The sequence below is a fragment of the Chelonoidis abingdonii genome, chromosome 3 (genome assembly GCF_003597395.2).
Source record: "Chelonoidis abingdonii isolate Lonesome George chromosome 3, CheloAbing_2.0, whole genome shotgun sequence".
In the NCBI taxonomy this organism is placed as follows: domain Eukaryota; kingdom Metazoa; phylum Chordata; order Testudines; family Testudinidae; genus Chelonoidis; species Chelonoidis abingdonii.
In genome coordinates this window covers 158,589,176-158,608,433 of record NC_133771.1, presented here as the reverse complement: position 1 = coordinate 158,608,433, position 19,258 = coordinate 158,589,176, and the positions used below count along the sequence as shown (strand labels likewise).

The 19,258-nt window shown below is 44.6% G+C and overlaps 1 protein-coding gene across 4 annotated transcripts in view; it reads right to left on the bottom strand.

The window, feature by feature from the left end:
• Positions 1–19,258, bottom strand: part of DAAM2 (dishevelled associated activator of morphogenesis 2) — a 260,805-nt gene that overhangs the window by 6,039 nt on the left and 235,508 nt on the right. For all 4 annotated transcript variants that reach the window (XM_032790193.2, XM_032790191.2, XM_075064271.1 and 1 more), the window contains 3 exons: positions 17,639–17,746; positions 15,977–16,037; positions 11,384–11,515 (listed from right to left, as the gene is read on the bottom strand). In XM_032790193.2, coding sequence (XP_032646084.1) covers positions 11,384–11,515; positions 15,977–16,037; positions 17,639–17,746 — 301 coding nt within the window. The remainder of the gene's footprint in view (positions 1–11,383; positions 11,516–15,976; positions 16,038–17,638; positions 17,747–19,258) is intronic.

Below are 19,258 nucleotides of genomic sequence, written 5' to 3'. Positions count from 1 at the left end.
AGAGCAGAATGCCGCACAGTCTGAGGGAGGTTATTGGCTGCTGGGGTCTCTGGGAAGGGGGGGAGGAAGGAACTCACCTGTAGGGTGACCAGATGTCCTGCTTTTATAAGGACAGTCCCAATTTTTGGGTCTTTTTCTTATATAGGCTCCTATTCCCCCCACCCCCCCATCCTGATTTTTCACATTTGCTGTCTGGTCACCCTAGGTGGGGGTAATTGGTGCCTATAAAAGACAAAGGCCCAAATATTGGGACTGGCCCTATAAAATCAGGACATCTGGAGCTGGTCACTTTAGCTGGGGAGCGTGTCTCTCTGGTCACTCTAGCTGGGGAGCGCATTCTGGCAGTGATCCATCTCACCCAGGGGGAGCTGCGCAGGGCAGGATGAGCTGCTATGGCTCCATGGGTGCCCTGTCCCTGAGATCAGATGCTGTACTAACTTCACCATGGTCTAGGGTGCTGGTGGTGGTGCTCATTGGCATGTGATCGGACCTGCTGCCACTCTGGACCCCAAAGAGGTGGATTTTGGGGTCCTGCAGTTTTCCACCTATCTCCCCCTCTACTGCAGCTGTTGGACCAGCAGGCTAGGGGGTGAGCCAAGCATGAAAGCAGTACTGTGTTGCCATTTAGATTGTCATTTAACAAATTTGTTCGCCAAAAACGTTTGCTAACAATCCTGAATTCAATTTCAATATATTTTTTTAAAATTAGTATCTTAGCTAAAAACAGAAAATTAAGTTGACGACAATTATTTGTGACAAGTTTGGTATGGAGAAGAGAGTGGACCAGTTTTCATCAGAGAAACAAAAAATGTTGACTGACTTTTCTATATCCCTGTTACTGCTAAATAGAGCCCTCCAACAACTATAATATGCTCACCTCCTTACTAATGTATAGAGCAGGGGTCGGCAACCTACGGCACACGTGCCAAAGGTGGCACACAGAGGTGGGCTGAGTGGCTCAGCCCGCCACTGCTCTGGGGTTCCGCTTGCTGCCCCATTGCCACAGCGGGTCCCAGCCTCTGGCCCCACTCAGCACCCACTGCTGGCCTGGGGACCCCAAGGAACCCCAGGCTGGCAGCAGGCTGAGCAGGCCGGCAGCTCAGATCCTGCCTGAGCCACTCAACCCGCTGTCGGCCTGGGGTTCCACTCACTCAGCTGTAGGTGGGCTGAGCAGGACTAAATTCAATGAAATAGGAAAACAAGAGCAACTAATGATGAAGTGCAAGAACCTAGAGCAGTGGTCCCCAACCTTTTTGGTCTGGTGGGTATCAGCCAAAGGACCGTGGTGGTGGACGAGCATCCGCCAAAATGCTGCAGAAATTCGGTGGCATTTCAGCAGCGACGCCTCTGGATGATGCTGCTTGTCGGCGGCAAGTGGCGTTGCTGCTGAAATGCTGCCGAATTTCGGGGGCATTTCGGCAGATGTTCGTCTGCCAGCCAGTATACAGGTGCACTGAGAGGCCCCTGTGGGCACCATGGCACCCTCGGGCACTGCATTGGGGACTCCGACCTAGAGAGCCTTCTGAAGCAAGGCGATCATTTTGATTTAAATAGACTTGAACTGTATGAAGAATTGAGTACACTGTCATCAATGCTGCCACATATAAAATCGATGATGGATACTGTACAGTTTATTCATACCAGCAAACTTGTTGACATATATCCTAATATGTACATTGCCCCTTGTATTCCACTGACAATTCCTGTAACAGTAGCATCAGGAGAACAGAGTTTCTCAAAACTAGAGCTCATTAAAAACGATCTCCGTTCTACAAGGAGTCAGGAACACTTGACTGGTCTTGCTGTTCTTGCAGTCGAACAAGACATCACTTTGTCTTTGTCATACGATGACATTATTACTGATTTTGCAGCCAAAAAAGCCAGAAAGATTGCTTTTAATTAAAAACAAATCCTTGTTTCAATACCTCTTCATAGAAATTTCCAATAAAATGTTGATAAATTAAAAAAATTATATTATTTGCATCATTCTGTCAAATCAGAATTTTTTCTATATTGTGCTACTTCTTTAGTGCTAGTCCATCAGCACTACAATGTGCTTCATTAAGTTACACTGGTTTTAAAACATGCATGTGGCAAGTTTTCCAGTAGTGTAAGCTTATGTCTGTGTTGCTAAGAGCAAGACAGGCACAGGGACACCAGTTTAATAATTCCGCCTTAGGGCACCATAAATCCTAAGGACGGCCCTGGTCCATGGGGTGACAATCCAGCTGCCCATTCCCCACTTGAGTGTTTTTATAGAATGTGAGAGAGACCAGGAGCTGTGCAGTTTGTAGCCGAAACAGGAAATGAGCGAGAAACTCTGGGATCCAGCCTCAGAAGCCCTTGCAACTCCGATGGCTGCACTAGGACTGACATTGGGAGAGGAACAGCATAAGCATCACCACCCAACCTACACTGAAGGGGAAAGAAATCCCTTAACAAAAATGGATGAAGGAACAGTTTGTTTCTGGCGCTGCCTGTGAAATTTTGCAATTCTCCCCACACTCTGTCTCCTTTGCTCTTCCTGCTAGGCTCGTGCAAAGCACTTTGCAGCAATAGTCTAGTTCTTTTAAACAGTTGCTTTTTGGCAAAAAAAACCCAAACAGAGAAATTCAGAGTAGCTGACATTAAACAAAATTTGCTGCAAGCAGCACAAGTTGCGAGCATGACAAGAGAATCAGAGACTGTAGGGTGCAAATTCAGGCTGGCAATGGTTGCCTGTTGTGTTGAGTTTAACCCCCATCTCTGGACATATATATTTAGAAAATTACGGTAGAGAGTAAGCATTATATCTTTTGGGGGACTCCAGCCCTTCCCCAGGGAGACCAGAGGCTGTGGAGACAGCCCCTATGGAACCTGAAAAAGAAGATCCATTGCTTAGTTCTCTCTTTTTACCATTAGAAGCCAATCAGCCAAGGGAGGCCAGGGGGAGGGGTGAAGAAAGAGGGGAAACCTACCTCTGCAGTGCACAGACACTGCCATCATGCACAGAACAAAGAGCCCAGAACATTCTACGAGGACGGGGGACAGACCTACTCAGGGATTCCTTTCCCATTTAACTCATTACCATGGTTTGCAGAGAACTAAAAAGTAAGGCACAAATCAAGACCAGCGACATTCCTTCCCCACACAGAACATGCACAAAAATGGTCACTCTCTTGTTCTAGGCAATTTCCTGCCCTTTGAACTCCCACAAAATTTGCCAGAATGACTCTTATTTACTCAAAAGTGGGCCAGAATCCAAATTCTCAACTCTGTACAGCTTCTCACTAGTATCTAGATCACAAAGGATAAGAGGTTATTACTGCTGCCAGCAGGAAGAATTGCTCTGTTAGATCAAGTGACAGAAACTTGTGCTTTTAGCACTGGAGATCCTGGGTTTAGTCCCTGGCAACATCACACAATGGGCAATCATTACATCTAGCCAAGGTCAGTGTTTGTCACAAGGGTTCTTGTAGGTAGGAATGGGAGCACCACTGCAGAAATTGAATGAATCTTAACATTGCTCTGGATTATAGAACTTTGGGAAGGTGAGTGAAATGGTGCACAACACTAAACTGGTTTAAACCAGTGGAGGGGCAATCCCACAGAGTATGTAAGTACTGCCTAGTCCCCCCTTTCCTGGGCCTCTTGAATCCTGCCTACATATAAGATGTGTGTAGTTCCCAAGTGCCATTCTTAATTCCCTCAAAAGGGGGGAACCTGCATGCACACGCTCTACACTCCTGCTGCCATTTGCCCAACAGCTATCATGCACCAGCTACTCTTGCTTCATCAGCAGGGATGCTCTGGTCATTGCTCCGCCCACTAAATGGAGTCACAGAGTGCCACTGTCTCCTTCGAGGCACAATACCCTCAAAGAAAAATAACTATTGGAGAGTCTTATAAATATAACTGATTCTAGATTTTGAAGTAATGTTGAGGAAGGACTGTCCTGAATGCACTCTGACACCTCATGATGCCACATTCGCTTACTGTAAAGCAATGAAATATGAAAGGTAGAAACAAACAAGGTACAATTATACAAAAGTAACAAATGAACTATGAAACAAAATTATGGTTTATTTAATTAAATGTTTTCTCTCTGGTTCCCACTCAGAAAAAGCTATAGGAGCAGAGGAATATGAACGAGAAGAATGGATTCTAGACCCAACTCTGCCACCAATATGACTTTCTGCTAGTCCAGCAGCAGTCATTAGGCGGACCACGGGCCAAATCCAGACTGCTAGATGCTTTTGAACGGACCCCAAAAATCTTATTTACTTATTTTTTATTTTCTTCTTCTCTGGAGTTTGGACCTTGACTATATGTTGACCACAAAATTTGGACCTTAACAAAAAAATAATTTACTACCCCTGTGTTAGTCACTTTCCTGTCTGTACTTCAGTTTCCCCATGTGTTACATGAGGATGGTAGATCCCTATCCTCTACTTCATATGGGAGTTGCAAAGATTAGTTAGTTAATGTCTGTGGACTACTCTAAATGCAAGTATCACTGAAGATGGGATGCTAAGGAAATCTCATGCTGTCTTCATACCCTTTAAACACACCCCTCTATTTTAGTACTTTCTCTACTTATCAACTGTATCGGTTTTGCAACAACTGCTTCTCAGAACTTACCATCTCAACCCAGGACACTCCACTGTAAACACATTACTTTCCCAGTGCCCACCCTACAGTGCATGAGCAGCATGTGAGGCATTGCCACAGCCTTTACCTTAAAAGCTGCTTTGAAGTGTAAAATGGTCGGGATCACGTGCTGGGTGATTACTACTCAATGGGCCTCCTTGTTGAAGTGGAAATTTCTGATTGCCCAGCTTATCCCTGGCTGGTTGCCCATTAACTCTGCATGTGTGCGCCCTCAGGCTGAGCCTGCCGTGTGCTCCTGGGCTGTCATAATTCTTTAGAAGAGCTGTCGGCCTTACCAAGAAATGACACGTTAATCTTATTTGAACTAGTGAGTTACACACGCCCTAGCGTCTGAGACAGCTCTGCTGCATTTCATGCCTCCTTGTGTCAACTCCAGTCCACATCTCAGAGACACTCAAGGAGGTTATTCTGGACTAGAGGTGGTTCCTTCATTTAGTCCCCTCTACAGCGGGCACAGAGACCTGAAGATGGGTTTGTCATGAACCTCCTGCCCCCTCCGCTCATGGATAGGTGAACTATTCCCTGAGGTGCCATCGAGCCTTCATTATTTGGGCCCTGTTTGTGGCAAGTAATTGTGGGGTTCCTGATAGGCATAATGCTGCATTCTCAATGAATGGACACACTGATCAGATTGCTCACCAGGCTGAACCCACAAGAGCCAGAATGCTCCAGAAGACAGGCCACTGCCCTGGGAATCAGAACATCTGAGTTGTATTCCCGATTCTGCCACTGATGCTTTTGGTGACTCTGGGCAAGTCAGGTAGGGTACCACTACACAGCACTTAAACATCCACTGCTGGCCGAGGTCAGCAGCCTAAGGCTAAGGGGCTGTTCAGGGGTGTAGAGATTCAAGCCTGGGCTCTGGGACCTGTGAGTTCAAGTCAGTCAGCTAACCTGGGCCAGCCATGGGTCTTTTATTCCATTGTAGACATACCATGAACCTCGTTGGCTCAACTTCCTTTTGTGACATGAGACCAATGGTACTTATGGCAGACACTGTCGTAAAGTGCTTTGAAATCCACATATGAAAATTATGTAAGTACTAAGCATTATATTTTTTTTTTGATATTCTGTGATGTCAGGCACAGGAACGTGGATAGAAACTTGCTTATTACTTAAGGCATTTGGGGGAAGATATATGGGCAAAGCAAGATGGAAAATGTGGTTTTTGGGTGGAGGGAGGATAACAACATGGGCTGGTATATATTTTTCATTAAAATAAATTCATTTCGACAACTTATCACTCCTCCATCTCATGATATAGCAGGTCTGTAGCTTGTTGCCAACTCTCCTCCCCCTGCCAAACTTTCCACTGAATTCCTCTCTTTGCCAAAGCAAATGGTTTAGACAGTTGATTATTTTAAAAAGTTGTTTCAACAAGGAGATGGAAAATGGGACGGGAGCACATGCTCATAGCTGTGCCCGCCAATGAAACATCAAGTGGGCTGCAGAGACCCCTTTGGAAGCAGCAGGAATGGAGGGTGGGGGCAGGGGGATGTATGTACAGGAGAAAAAACAGCAACAATGAGAATTATCCTGGAGTCTCCAACAGTTCTTGAGGGGCTAGCAATGGGAAGAATGCATTACACCACCTGCTCTGAGCAAAACCTAAAGGGCTTCCTTAGTCAAGCAATACCAAACTTGTTGCTACGAAGACTCCAATTCTGCAGCAAGGCAGTTCAACTAAATGCTACTCTGCCTTTTATGGGCTTGTTAGTGGAAAGGCTCTCATTGATCTCCACAGAGGTTGGACCAGACACTACGTCACCTTGAAACCTATTGATCATACAGGATATTTGAGCTAGCTCCATAGTAGCCAATAGCAACCCTGCTCATGCAGTATAGACGCCATGAGCATTTCTGACACATTAGATAACTTGTCCTGGGCCATCTGCATTTCTAATTTAGTGTAGGTCGAGTAGGTAATTTATTTACCAAATGGCTCTGTTTGAGATGGCGAGCTTTGGTATCTGTCCATGCCTCTTGGAATGTGCCCCAGCTTGACTCCCCCAATAGTCCATTAGTCTCAGCAGCTGACAGAAGTAACCAGTTCCAAAAAACCGAGGGAGGACAACTTTTCTGTTTGAAATGGACATTCTGTCTTTGCCGCTTGGACTGAAGTATCCCTGTGCGTCTTGTAGTTCTCTGCCATTAATGGCTATTATCTTAGCTGGATTTTCACTTTCCTCTGCTGCTCTTTAGAACAGTGCTACTATGTTTGTCAAATTTACTGGCATCCAGTGGATTCTGACCTCTCATCTCAATGATGCTCAATATTAGCCCCCTGCTTGAGGTATCATTTCATCGTCAAGTCATAAAAAAAGACTGAGAATGGACAGGCTCCCACCTCCCTTTCATCTTAACCTTACCAAGGTTATTTCTTTGTCTTTATTATGCTCTTGTACTGGGCAACTATATGCAGCAGGATGCTTGCTGTTGATTTTATATTTATTCCAGTTTCTGTGCTGCAGATCCAGCTTGTGAATTCTAACCACTATGGTAGTGATCATGTCTGAAATATACATAGTGTCTTTCTTCCAGAATGAGCCAAAGTGTTTTACAAACAGATTTATTATAAACTATGCACACAGAGTGAAGTTCACCCATGTGCAGAGAACAGATACAACGCCATTGTTTCACTTCAGTGTATCGTCAGCACTTATGTGGGACTTTAATGGTACAGAGGCCTTATGGGGTAAATGTCATCCCTAGCAAGTAGAAAAATAAAATTTATGCCACGGGAAGAACTTGTGAAAAAAATTACATTGATTTGGCCTCAGCATTTGCACTGTTTTCCCACAAAACCAAGAAGGGCAGTTTTCTCAGGTGACATTCACTCTTATCCTGTTTTTCCTATGAAGAAAGCAATTCTTCATCTGGATCAAACTTGTGAAAATTGGTGATAAGTTTTAGGATAGAATTTCTCTCAATCCCTTTCCCTCCGCACACCCGGGAAATGGCAGAAAATATAATCCCTTCGTCAAATTTGTGAATTTTCTTTAAAAAACCAACCCCTCACAGCTGTTATAGTGCACTGAAGGTGAAAAAGCCAACAACAGAACAGTGTCCAGCACTCTGAATGAACCTATTAAGAGAGTTGGGGTAAACTTTTCAGCTTGATCTTAACCAAGCATCTGTTTTATGCATGCACAGATGATAGTGGTTACAGCATTCCACTTGCAAAGTGAGACGCCAGTGTCTGAGAATCTGGCCCTTAAATTTAAAACATCACTTCTTCACTGGGATAATTGGCATCAACTGGTCTTGCTGTCGTCTGTCTAAGCCAAGAAGCCGAAGACTGCATGGGCCGTGTGAGATTGAATTCCCTCTCCCAATACTAGATGTGGTGGCTCTGAGGTGCACTGGTGGGGCTGTGGGAAGAGGTGGGGGAAGCTGCACTACCCGTGTTATACCCGCTCCATGGGTAAATAGACAGCTCTGGTCAGCTATCTTCTATGTTATGGGTAAGATTTAAGGTGTTAGTTTGGTCGAGGATCTATCTGAGACTGCCTCTCCCTCCATTCCGTGTTGGGTTCAGTGGAGGTATTGAGTGGCAGAGTGAAGGCGGCAGGTATGATGTTCTCCACAAAGGACCTTCAGCTTTGGAACTCGTTCCATGCCCTTAGTCCCAAATAGCTTCAGTCTACTGTCCTCCAGGCCAGGACAGGCTGTAAGGCCCTTTGTATCCCTTAGCAGTGAGGAAATGGGAAGACTTCAGTAGGAGCTTTTACTACTAGATCATTGTTGGTTGGCACTCTGCTGATTTGTCTACTGGAGTGGTCTCTTATCAATGAATATTAGAGAAGCAGGGAGGAGCAAAGGTTTGTAGGGCTCTTTAGAGTGGATTTCTTATATAAATCTCAATAAATACAGTGCACATTTTGCCAGCACTAAAGACACCTAAAAATCACTTCTCAGGTTTGAAAAGATACTTTGTATTGTTTTAAATCCAAGCTCAGGAAAGATGGCTCTGTCTAACTCCTGGCAACCAATTAGCCAGTACTATATTTAGAACGCTATTCAATCCCAGCTGTTAAAACCAGGACTTCATTATTAAAATCAGTGAGCCAGACCATTTCTTCCAGGGCTCACTAGGGTTTTGTTTTGTTTTTTTTTAGTCTTCCCCCCCACTCCTCATTTCATTTCTAGAAATCAAAAGGAACAGAATAGTGAGATCTCTGTGTGTTGTGTCCTACTTTTGCTGGGCAGTTGTAGCCGCAGTTTCCATGGCAGGGACAGAGCTCACGATTCAGCAAACACAGAGAGCTCATTGAGCATGGGAGCTGTTATGGGCTCTGGGAAGCACATCTGTTTTGTTGAGAATTTCCCGTTTTGAAAAAGGAGCAGGAGGAGAGAGGGAAAAAAAGAAGTGAACATGAGAAATAGCACAGTATTGGTAAGGACAGAGAGTTCTCTTTCAGGAGTCCAAGGCAGCTCAACGCCAGTGGGAGAACCAAAGCTCTAGGTTCAGCAGAAGCTGGAAAGGCATATGTTCAAGAATAGTAGGGGTGTGTTAGGAGAAGGTAAAAGGGAATGGGGGAGAGGTTTCCTAAGTATGTTATAGTCATTAAAATAAACTTCTCTTGTTAAATGCTTTATGTTGGTAAATGTGAAAAAACGTGAGCAACAAGTTCCAGACATATTGGTCCGGCTGCGGGGAGACACTCCAATTATCCTTAAAGCAACAGGATCCCCTTTTTCCTGCCCTGGCCTGATCAAGGAAATATACTGGTGCCTCAGAGTGAATGATTTTATGTGTTTAACCTATTATTGACCCCAAGATAAACGGCCTTGTGCCAGTCAGTGCTTGTCAACTGAATGTACCTCTTCTGTGCTACAGCAGGTATAAGAGGGGAGGACAGAGGACATTTTTATAATGATAGGTAAAATGGTTTGGATACTGTAGGAACCAACCCCAAACTCATACTCAAAATTTATACTAAACTGAACCAGAGTCTTCTTAATGGTTGAAATGTCTGCTCTCCTCTTGCCTTCCCCCAGCCGCTCTTTTCTTCACTCTTTTGTACCTCTGCAGCTTTTTGATCCCAGACAAGAATAAAAGCCAGAGGTCCAAAATACCCCACAGAATGAGAGTTCTCTTAGGGAAGCCATACTACATCAGAAGTGGAGGGTCTGGAACATAAGCCATCCTTCCCTTGCTATCAGAGCCAAAGGAGGACTTTTGTTCAATTTTTGCCATAACAACCAACCAGCTCTTGTTGTGATTTCTGTGGTGTGTGCTGTGAGGTAAACGCCACAACTTTGAAAAGCCAAGTCATCCCCATTGTGATGAAATGTTATGTCAGAGCGATGGCACAGCATAGTGACAGGACACTGTACTGTCCTGATCCTCCTCCAGCATCATGCTTTGTCCTCTGAAAACCAGGAGGCCTGGCAACCCAATTACGGATATTTTATTCACAGTTCAGCTTGAACCCTCACATTTCTCACTGCAAGCTTCTGACACCAGCAATGGAAACGAACTGGTCCAAAGGAAATAACTTGTTCACTTTGGACGGCCAACTGCTTTTAATATACTAGCCAACCAGGACAGCTTTGCCATTACATGCTGTTTATTTTAGGACTTGTTCTCTTTTAAATATTTTGATATCCTTATGAGCTTTTCGTACATGTTCTTTCCCATTCAACCAGAAGATGGAGGGATTAATGCCAGCTTTTAGTCATCAGCAAAGAGCTGGCACCTCTTCAGAGGCCTACACATCCATTGCTGGATTTTTTCAAAGAAGCAAATGCGAGCTGATGACAATAACAACTGAATATTGATACATTTATGGTACTTTTCAACATGAAGGATCCCAACATTTCTTACAGATGTATATGTCTCCCGTCGTTACATCAGTAGAATTTAGCTAAGTTTTCCCAGGAGACCAGATCTAACAACCCTATTCTTGAAAAAAAACATGCTGTGGGATCTTTAAGAACCAAGGGAAATTGTGCTTCTGATGTCACCCAAAAGACAGCACTCCCAATAACAGCATTTCCTAACACCATGTCACAAAAACCACATTGCCATTTTCCCCCATACACACCATCTCCATCAATAAGCTCTAGAGAAGAAAAAGATTTAATGGGCAGAACCTCAGAGGGGATCTGGGTTGTATCCATTCAGTGAATGGGATAGAAACACCAAAATCACCACCTTTAATCTGAAACTCTTTGAATGTCAGGATGTTGCCTCCTGCCTCACCCTCCCCTCATTAGTGTCACAGCATCTTAATCAGCTGCTTCCATTTCAGCTCCAGAGGCAGGTTTCTGTTCTCCAGAAGGTACTGACCGAAGATAGCCAAAATCTCTCAAGAGCTTGCAAGGTTCAGACTCTGCCCCAGATTCATCCAGAACCTGAGGCCTAGCCTAGACTTCACCCATGCTTGAGTGCTATCGCCATGGCCCACCTCTAGGGAGTAGAGGACTTCAGTCCCCAGGGCTGCCATTCTGGTACTTTTCACTGGGAAAAAGATACACAACATGGGGGAAGGAAAGAAGTAGCTGTGTCTGCTGGTTAGGGGGTTTCCCTCCCTCCTCTTACACAGAGAAATACAGGGTACACAATTTCCCCCTTACTCTCACTTAGCCCACTCATCAGAATCCTAAGGAAACAGAAGAGATAAGCTTACTAGCTGTTAGAGTCAGTAATGAGCCACAGAAGGTGGGTCTGAAAGCTGCTGGCTGAAAGGTGCAGGTTCCAGTCAAGCACTTTCAGGGGCTTTCCTACCTTGTCCTTAGCCTCGTTCAGAAGGTCTTCTAGCTCTGAGAAGCTGAAACTGGCCACAGTGATGAAGTCACTCATGACAGGCACAAACCTGTCCCCTGCTTCCCGCATGCGTCTCTTCTGGTAGTCCAGTTCCTGGAAGAGAAGAAGTCAGAAGTGTTGAGTGGCAGCCAGCAATGGCTCCTCAGTGAGAAGAATGGGGCTGGGTAAGTCCAGGTGTTTTGGTTAACACAGAGCACAATCTCTCCTCCAATATACCCATCAGCAACTACAGTTCAGAACCACCCCAACCTCTGCTTTCACCTACTCAAAGGCAGACTCTCCATGAGATGGAGGCAAATCTTACTTGCTGTTTGCTGGATCCTGCAATAGTAACAAAAAGAGTTCCTTACTATCCATCTAATTTATTGTATTTCTAGGACACCTTTATTATCTAAGTGCCACACAGCTGAGACACTACACACATACTTAGAATAGGAAATAACTGGAATTCAGATAACACTGTGTGGTAATGACAAGTAAATGCTGATTTATTTAATAGTGCAGTGGTACTGTGCATCACACGGAAAGCCTTTCAGGAAGCTGCCTTGTTCTGGAGCTGGGCTGATGGCAGAAAGGATCTTCCAGAGAGCTGCTGAACCACACTGGTTCTACAGCAGCAAGGAAGGGCTGCATTGCCCCTAGCTCACAGGGGCATTTTGAGGCTTGTCAGCATTTGTCCCCAATTAATATTTGCAAAATACTTTGAGATCTTTGTATTAACGACGTTATAGAAGAGCAAAGCCTCGTTAGTGCTCAGACACGGAATTGTCTGGCCATGTGGTAGAGTAAATACAGTCTTAGGTGTTTGCCTTGGTCTTATTTTTAAAAGTTTTACAAAACACAACCGAGGTGCCAGGATTTGGGCTTTTACTCTGGGATACTGCAGTATTTCTATCATCAGAGGTGAAGGATTTTGTTTAAAAAAATCTGCTCAAAAGAATGATCATCAAGGAAACTTGCTGGCCCACTGGTTAGAACACTAGCCTAGGACTTGGGAGACCCTCATTTAAGTTCCTGCTCTGCCACAGGCTTCCCCATGTGACCTTGAGCAAGTCACAGCCTCTCTGTGCTTTAATTCCCCAGCTGTAAAATGGGGATAATAGCACTTCCTTGTCTCCCAGGGGTATTAGGAAGATAAATACATTAAAGATGAGGTGGTCAGGCACTACAGTGATGGGGGCCATATATGTTTCTTGGATGGATAGATAAAGGATGTGATCAATCCAACTATATCCTGTGTCACCAATAGCAAGGGGAGACGAACTCAGTGTCTGAAGCAGGGAAGCATTTCCCATATAGCTGGGGGACTGGTTTCACAGTCAGAAGAAAAACTTTTAATTATAGAGTATTTAATCAAAACACCCATGCTTAGACATGAAAGCTCTCCTTCCGATACCTGAGCCACCACTTCAGCTGGATGGAAACCAACCCCAGTCTTCAGCACAAGAGTTTGCATACATATACCACCTCCATTGGGCACCCTTTCAGCTCCACGACTGCTTATTGATGGAGGCCCAGAAATGCCAACTGAAGTTTAAAAATTTAATCTCCAATGTATCCTGCACGATAAGCAGTGGTCGGCTGTGTCTCCAGATGTGTGATTTCCAAAAGCTGGACTGAACAATCAAGGGCTGTGTCCTGTTTTTAAATCACACCACAAACCTGGGGAACCGAAGGGTTATAAGTACCTTTAAGAGCAGCTGACTGCAAAATTCTTTTTAGTCTTCTATTCTTATGGGGCCTTGAAGAACCTTCTCAACCAGTGGAGCCAGGATTGTGGTGAGAACACTTTGGAAGGTGATCAAAAGTTGCACCTTCTCCCCCACACCTGACAATGATCTTCTATTGTTGCTTTAGTGTTGCATTTTAAGTGCCAAAAAATGTGAAAGGAGTGAGACTGGAAGGTGCGGGCAGCTCAGACTGAAAGCATCGTGGAAGGGGTGGGGGGCAATGGTGACTGAATTGGGAAGGGGATTTTGCCCTAGAAGTCCACATACGAGAAAGCAGAGGAGAAGCGGATAGAAGGACAAGAGGGCAAACAACCCACAAACAGAAAATCAAAGTAGGTGCCTGCATTTCAAGGAGGGAATTGCCTAAGTCAGCCATATGTGGGGCTCCCTTCAAACCATGAATCTCATGTCCTTTTATGGGCGCTTCTGACCTCCGAACACCCACCCATAGCAGCAGCCACTGTTACTAGTGCTTCCTCCTGACCCAATAATCGACACTGGGTCTGTTGCTTTTAATCCAGGAGGAACTGATGACAACTCACTCAAGTTAGTAGGATGGCTCTGGGGACCAGTAATAGGACACAGAGCCCTCCTCCTCCTCTCTGATCTCCAGTTCAAATCCAGCCCAGGTGAAAAAGAGGCTAAAAGTTATTACCCTCTGCAGGCTGTTTGATGATGTATAAGAAATAAAAAGTGGGTCTCATCCAAGTTCTTACCAGAGAGATGTCCGAATCACAGACATCCTGCTTGCCACCAGTTAGCCCTTTTGTTGGCAATCTCAAGTCAGAGACCAAAAAATGAATTGGCAATGGAGACTGAGCTCTGCTCTCATGACTAGAGATGCAGAGTCTCTACAGGTCAGGGTGAAGGCACACAGGCAGGGTCGTGTGGGAGAAGCTTGCACTTCTGTGGCTGATTATTGCACCAGTTCAGTGGCTACATTAGGTCTCCAGGATGCTAGTCTGGCACCTTCCACTAGCATTACACTGAAATATTTTAAAACAAAGCCAAGTGCCTTATCCTAAAGATAACAGGGGACCAAAAGGGTGGGAAGTTAGCGCCAACCAGCCTTACACCTATAACCAGGACTGAAAAGGTCACTGACAGCTAAAACAGAGCAAGGGTCTCATTGTGTTTCAAACATCTCAAATGCTGTCTTTTACCTCTATTTAATGCCATGATTGCCCTCATGTCCCACAGATAGCAGAGGACACACTCAGTGTAGGATTCATGGCTTGCAAATCCAGGGAGAAGGAAGGGGGAATATGTAGCCATGCAGCTGTTAGATGAACTTAGGCAAGAGAGGATATAACAACAATAAGACTTGGCACTTACACAGGACTTTACATGTTTAAAGCTCAATGCAAACATTAGCTAGCTAACCCTCCGAACACCCTGTGGTAGGTAAGAGTTATAATCTTCATTTCACAGATGGGCGGTAGAGAAGTTAAGTGACTTGTTGAAGGCCACACAGAAAGTCAGTGGCAGAGCCAAGATTAAAAACAGGAGTTCCTGGCTCCAAGCCCTAAACTCAGTCCAACAGACCACACCACCTCCCACTACACCATGCTGCCTCAGGATGACAGAAGGTATGTCTACACTGCAATAGGAAGGTGCGATTGCAGACATACCAAAAGCTAGCTTTGATGAAAAATTGGGTTCTATAGAAATTACTCTACAAACCTACAGAAATGAATAGAGAATGGGATCCTTTACACAGCTTTTTTGAACCATCCTATAGAATTCTACAAGTTGAAATGAAAGGGATGGTCTCTCTCTCAGGTTTCTCCATAAGGAATTTGAAGATGCTCATGTTAAATTACACTGATTTCCTTGCCAAGTGACCCTTGTTGATGGAGAGTTATTTGCAACTATGTAATCTGGGTTTATTGTTGAATTATTTCTTTATTTATTTTTGCTGTATACTCTATCTAACCTCCAAATCCCAAGCTCCTTATCCTTCCATCCCCCTTCCTTAATAAATATGCCACCTCAATGAATACCACTTGTTAGCTGCCTCCTGAATTCTACTCATTCTGCAAATGCCTTCATGGTGGGCAGGTATTATTTATTTTTTTGGAGATTTCTAGATGGAGGAACCATGTGCTGACATAAAAAGCTGAACCCAGGGATCATTACACCAGTGCCTCAGCTTTAGCTCCTACGATGTAAATACCTTGGGTCGGAGTGCTGCTCCATCCAAATACACCACCATGCATTAATCTGTTTTGCAAGAGTGTTCTGCAAAAGTTAACCAACAGCTGAGGAAACAAAGGTAGCAGAAGTCCAGCTTTGGAGACTTTCAGCAGCAGTGGGAAGAAATGCCATTGCATGTTGTCTTACAGCTTCTCTGGGTAACATTTCATCCTGGGTCCCCTTTACCTAGTCCATGTCTTTCTTCTCTCAGCCAGGCAGCGGCTTGTGTTGCTGGCAGATGGGGCAGGTTATAATTGCCTAACATTTAGTGTATTCCCCACTTGTTTACTCCTGCCCCGGCGGGCATGTGAGACACCTGCGAAGCAACCAGTGATTCCTCCGCACAAAGCAAAGAGAGGTTTATTTCAGTTTTTGGTGTCTGCGCCATTTGTCAAACTGCATCTCGCTCTGCGGACCGAGATCAAACGAGCCTTTTGTTAAGGCTGAAGTCTGCTAGGATCATCAGCAGAAGCTTTGCAGGAACCAGCTTTTATTTATTTCTCCCGGCGATCGCATTGTGCTTAATGAGAAAAGAAAAGCCCCCTTCTTCTCTTGTAGAAAATATAGTACCCCAGATCCCAAGTGGAACATTTTTAGTGTGGAGATTTGGAAATCTTGACATACTTACAACCTCAACGGCTTTCAATCCAGTCTTTATGTTGTTAACTTCCTTCTCCAGCTCCATCAGGCTGCAAGGGAGACAGAGACGCAGCAGTTAAAACAAAAAGGGCAGTGTTACACAGGAATACAGGACCTGCTGTAGCAGAACAGACCACTGGTCCATCCAGTCTGGGATCCTGCCTCCGGCACCAGCCATGCCAGATGCTGGGGACTGGAGGAAAGGCTCTGTGCTGTCTTTTGTATGTGATATAAAACCCAGGTCCTAACTGCTTGTGGTCAGATTAAAGATCCCATGGTATTTATGGAGAGGAGAAAAAGGGTTAAACTCAGAACATCTGTCACAGGATGCAAGATACTGGGCCCATGAACTCAACCCAGCACTCTAGCATGGAATGCTAGCTACAGGGCTGGTTTGTAATAATTGTATGAGTCACAGGCAGCGAACTCAGCTTCAGGACACACATCATAACGGTCTGAAATCAGTTTCGCACTCATTTTCTCCCCCACTTAACTACAGAATCCCATTAGGGACAAACTTATTACTCACCTATCCTTTTATCATGCACTATCTAAATACTGTTGTTGACTTTTTCATCACATAGGAGCCCATATGAGCTAACATCCTAGGTTAGCACAATCTTACCCTAAAAATCACTAAAGACAAACTCCTAAACTGTAGTGTTGTACTGGATATCTCCTTAGCATACAAAAGTCAGAGTACTTTTCATTACCACTAGGAGATGAAGTCTGCCACCTCTAGATCACTAGCTGGAAATTGGTTGCAGGTTACTAGTGAGTGAAAAATTGTTTCTCAAACTCTCAACAATTCCTTAGTGAAGACGTGTCCACATCTGAAAACACAGTACTGGTGCTAAATAATGTCTATGTGAGAGCTTGGAGCACAGAACTTCTCTCTTTATAACCTGCATTCATTTTTCCCTCGCTTTTCCCAGGCTGTAGGAGCACCAGACCAAGCCAGCTCTTCATACCAGGAACAATGGCTGGGCAAATACTGCACACTGGTATTCTGCAACAGTGCTTTGGCAAAACTCCAAAATAGTTTTGAAGGTAGTTGAAACCTTTTTATTCGCTTTCCACAAATATCCACAGGAACCCTTCTGTTTATAACAAAAACTTTAGTGAAAAGTGAAAGTGTCCCAAACCCTTGTGCAAAAGTGTGTCTGTACAAAGGTTTGCATGGCCATCTTGAAGATGGCTTAAACAGCCCGGGATTTATTTGCTGAGTTCGGTTTTGTTTTTCATGTTTTTTTACACAGCCTCCAACTATCCAGCATGGAGCAGCATGGAACATTATAATATAATGTAGGTTACCAATCATACAGCATAAGTAGTGAATTACAAACAAACAGTCTAGTTACAGTGACTAGTTCAGGAGTATCAAGCAGGACATGTTTGCATAAAATTCTCAATGATTTTACAAATGATTGAGGCAGATTCTCAGCTGGTGTAAGTCAGCATGGCTGTCACTGGAACCAAGGCAATTAACGCCAGCTGAGGAGCTAGTCCTTACTTGGGAATACAGCAGCAGAGCAAATCTATAAGCAACTAAATGCCTGATTGGAAGCCCACTGTAGTCAATGGAATTTTTTCCTTTGACTTCAAAGGACTTTGAATCAAGATGAAAGACTGACAGTAGCATTGGACTTACTTGACTTTTGCTGCTTCCGGAAGATGCTGCAGCTCAGACTGCATGTCTAGGATATCTGTGTAGTTCTTCTCAAAGATCATAATTAAGTAGTGCAACAGTGTAATATTCCTAAAATAAAAAGGACACAGATGAGAAAGGAAAGATGGTGGGGGTAATGCCAGCCATTGCAAAGGGTTTGGTGATGGAATCTGGTATGTCAAATGAGGTGAACATCACATAATGAATTAGCAACTCTAGACACCACGGTGCAAATAAGTGATGGTCACATTAACACCACCCTCTATCGAAAACCTACCGACCGCTATGTCTACCTTCATGCCTCCAGCTTCCATCCCGGGCACATCACACGATCCATTGTCTACAGCCAAGCACTGAGGTACAACCGCATCTGCTCTAACCCTCAGACAGAGACCAACACCTACAAAATCTCCACCAAGCAGTTCTTCAAAACTAATAATACCGCACGAGGAAATAGGAAACAGAAATGCAAACAGAGCCAGACGTGTACCCAGAAGCCCCTACTGCAAGACAAACCCAAGAAGAAACCAACAGGACTCACTTGCCATCACATACAGCCCCCAGCTAAAACCCCTCCAAACCACATCAGTGATCTACAACCCATCCCTGACAATGATCCCAAACTTCACAGGTCCTTGGGTGGCAGGCAAAATCCTCGCCCCTAGACAACCCTGCCACCTAAACGTATTCTCACCAGCAACTGCACACCGTACCATAGTAATCTACCCTCAGGAACACAACCAATGCCAAACCTCGATGCAACTCTGCCCACCGTATCTACAGAACCAAGCGACAACCACACAGGACCTAACCATGATCAGCCATATCCATCACTGGCTCATTTCACTCGTGCAGCGGCTCACCCAATGTAATATACGCCATCCAAATTGCCAGCCAAAGCTGCCCCTCTGCTATGTACACGGCCAACTGACAGTCACTACGGAAAAAGGATAAATGGACACAAATCAGATCTCAGGAATGGCAATATACAAAACCTGTAGGAAGCAGCACTTCAAAACCATCCCCTGCCACACAATAGCAGGACCTTAAGGGGCCATCCGCAGCAAAAAAAACTTCAGACCAATACTATCAAAGAGAAACGCTGCTCAGTTCATCTTGCAAATTGACACCATCAGCTCCTGGACTAAACAGACTGTGAATGCTTGCCATATTACAGAACCGTTTCTCCTCCTTGGTTTTCTACACACACATCTAACTGCTAGAACAGGGCCCCATCCTCCCTGATTGAACTATACCCTCGTTATCACTAGCTTGCTTGCTAGCATATATATACCTGCCCCAATTTCCACTACCTGCGTCTGACGAAGTGGGTATTCACCCACGAAAGCTCACGCTCCAAAATGTCTGTTAATCTATAAGGTGCCACAGGATTCTCTGCTGCTTTTACAGATCCAGACTAACACGGCTACCCCTCTGATACTTGATTCCAGATATGGAAACTCAGGCTCATCCAGGCCAAAGGAAAAAACTATCTAGGCAGTAGCTACATAGGGGATGAGTAACCTCAGGATGTGTATACAGGAAGCACATAGCAGTAGTTAAAACAAAGTTCAGGTTTATTGGTTTAATGTCTTTAAGATA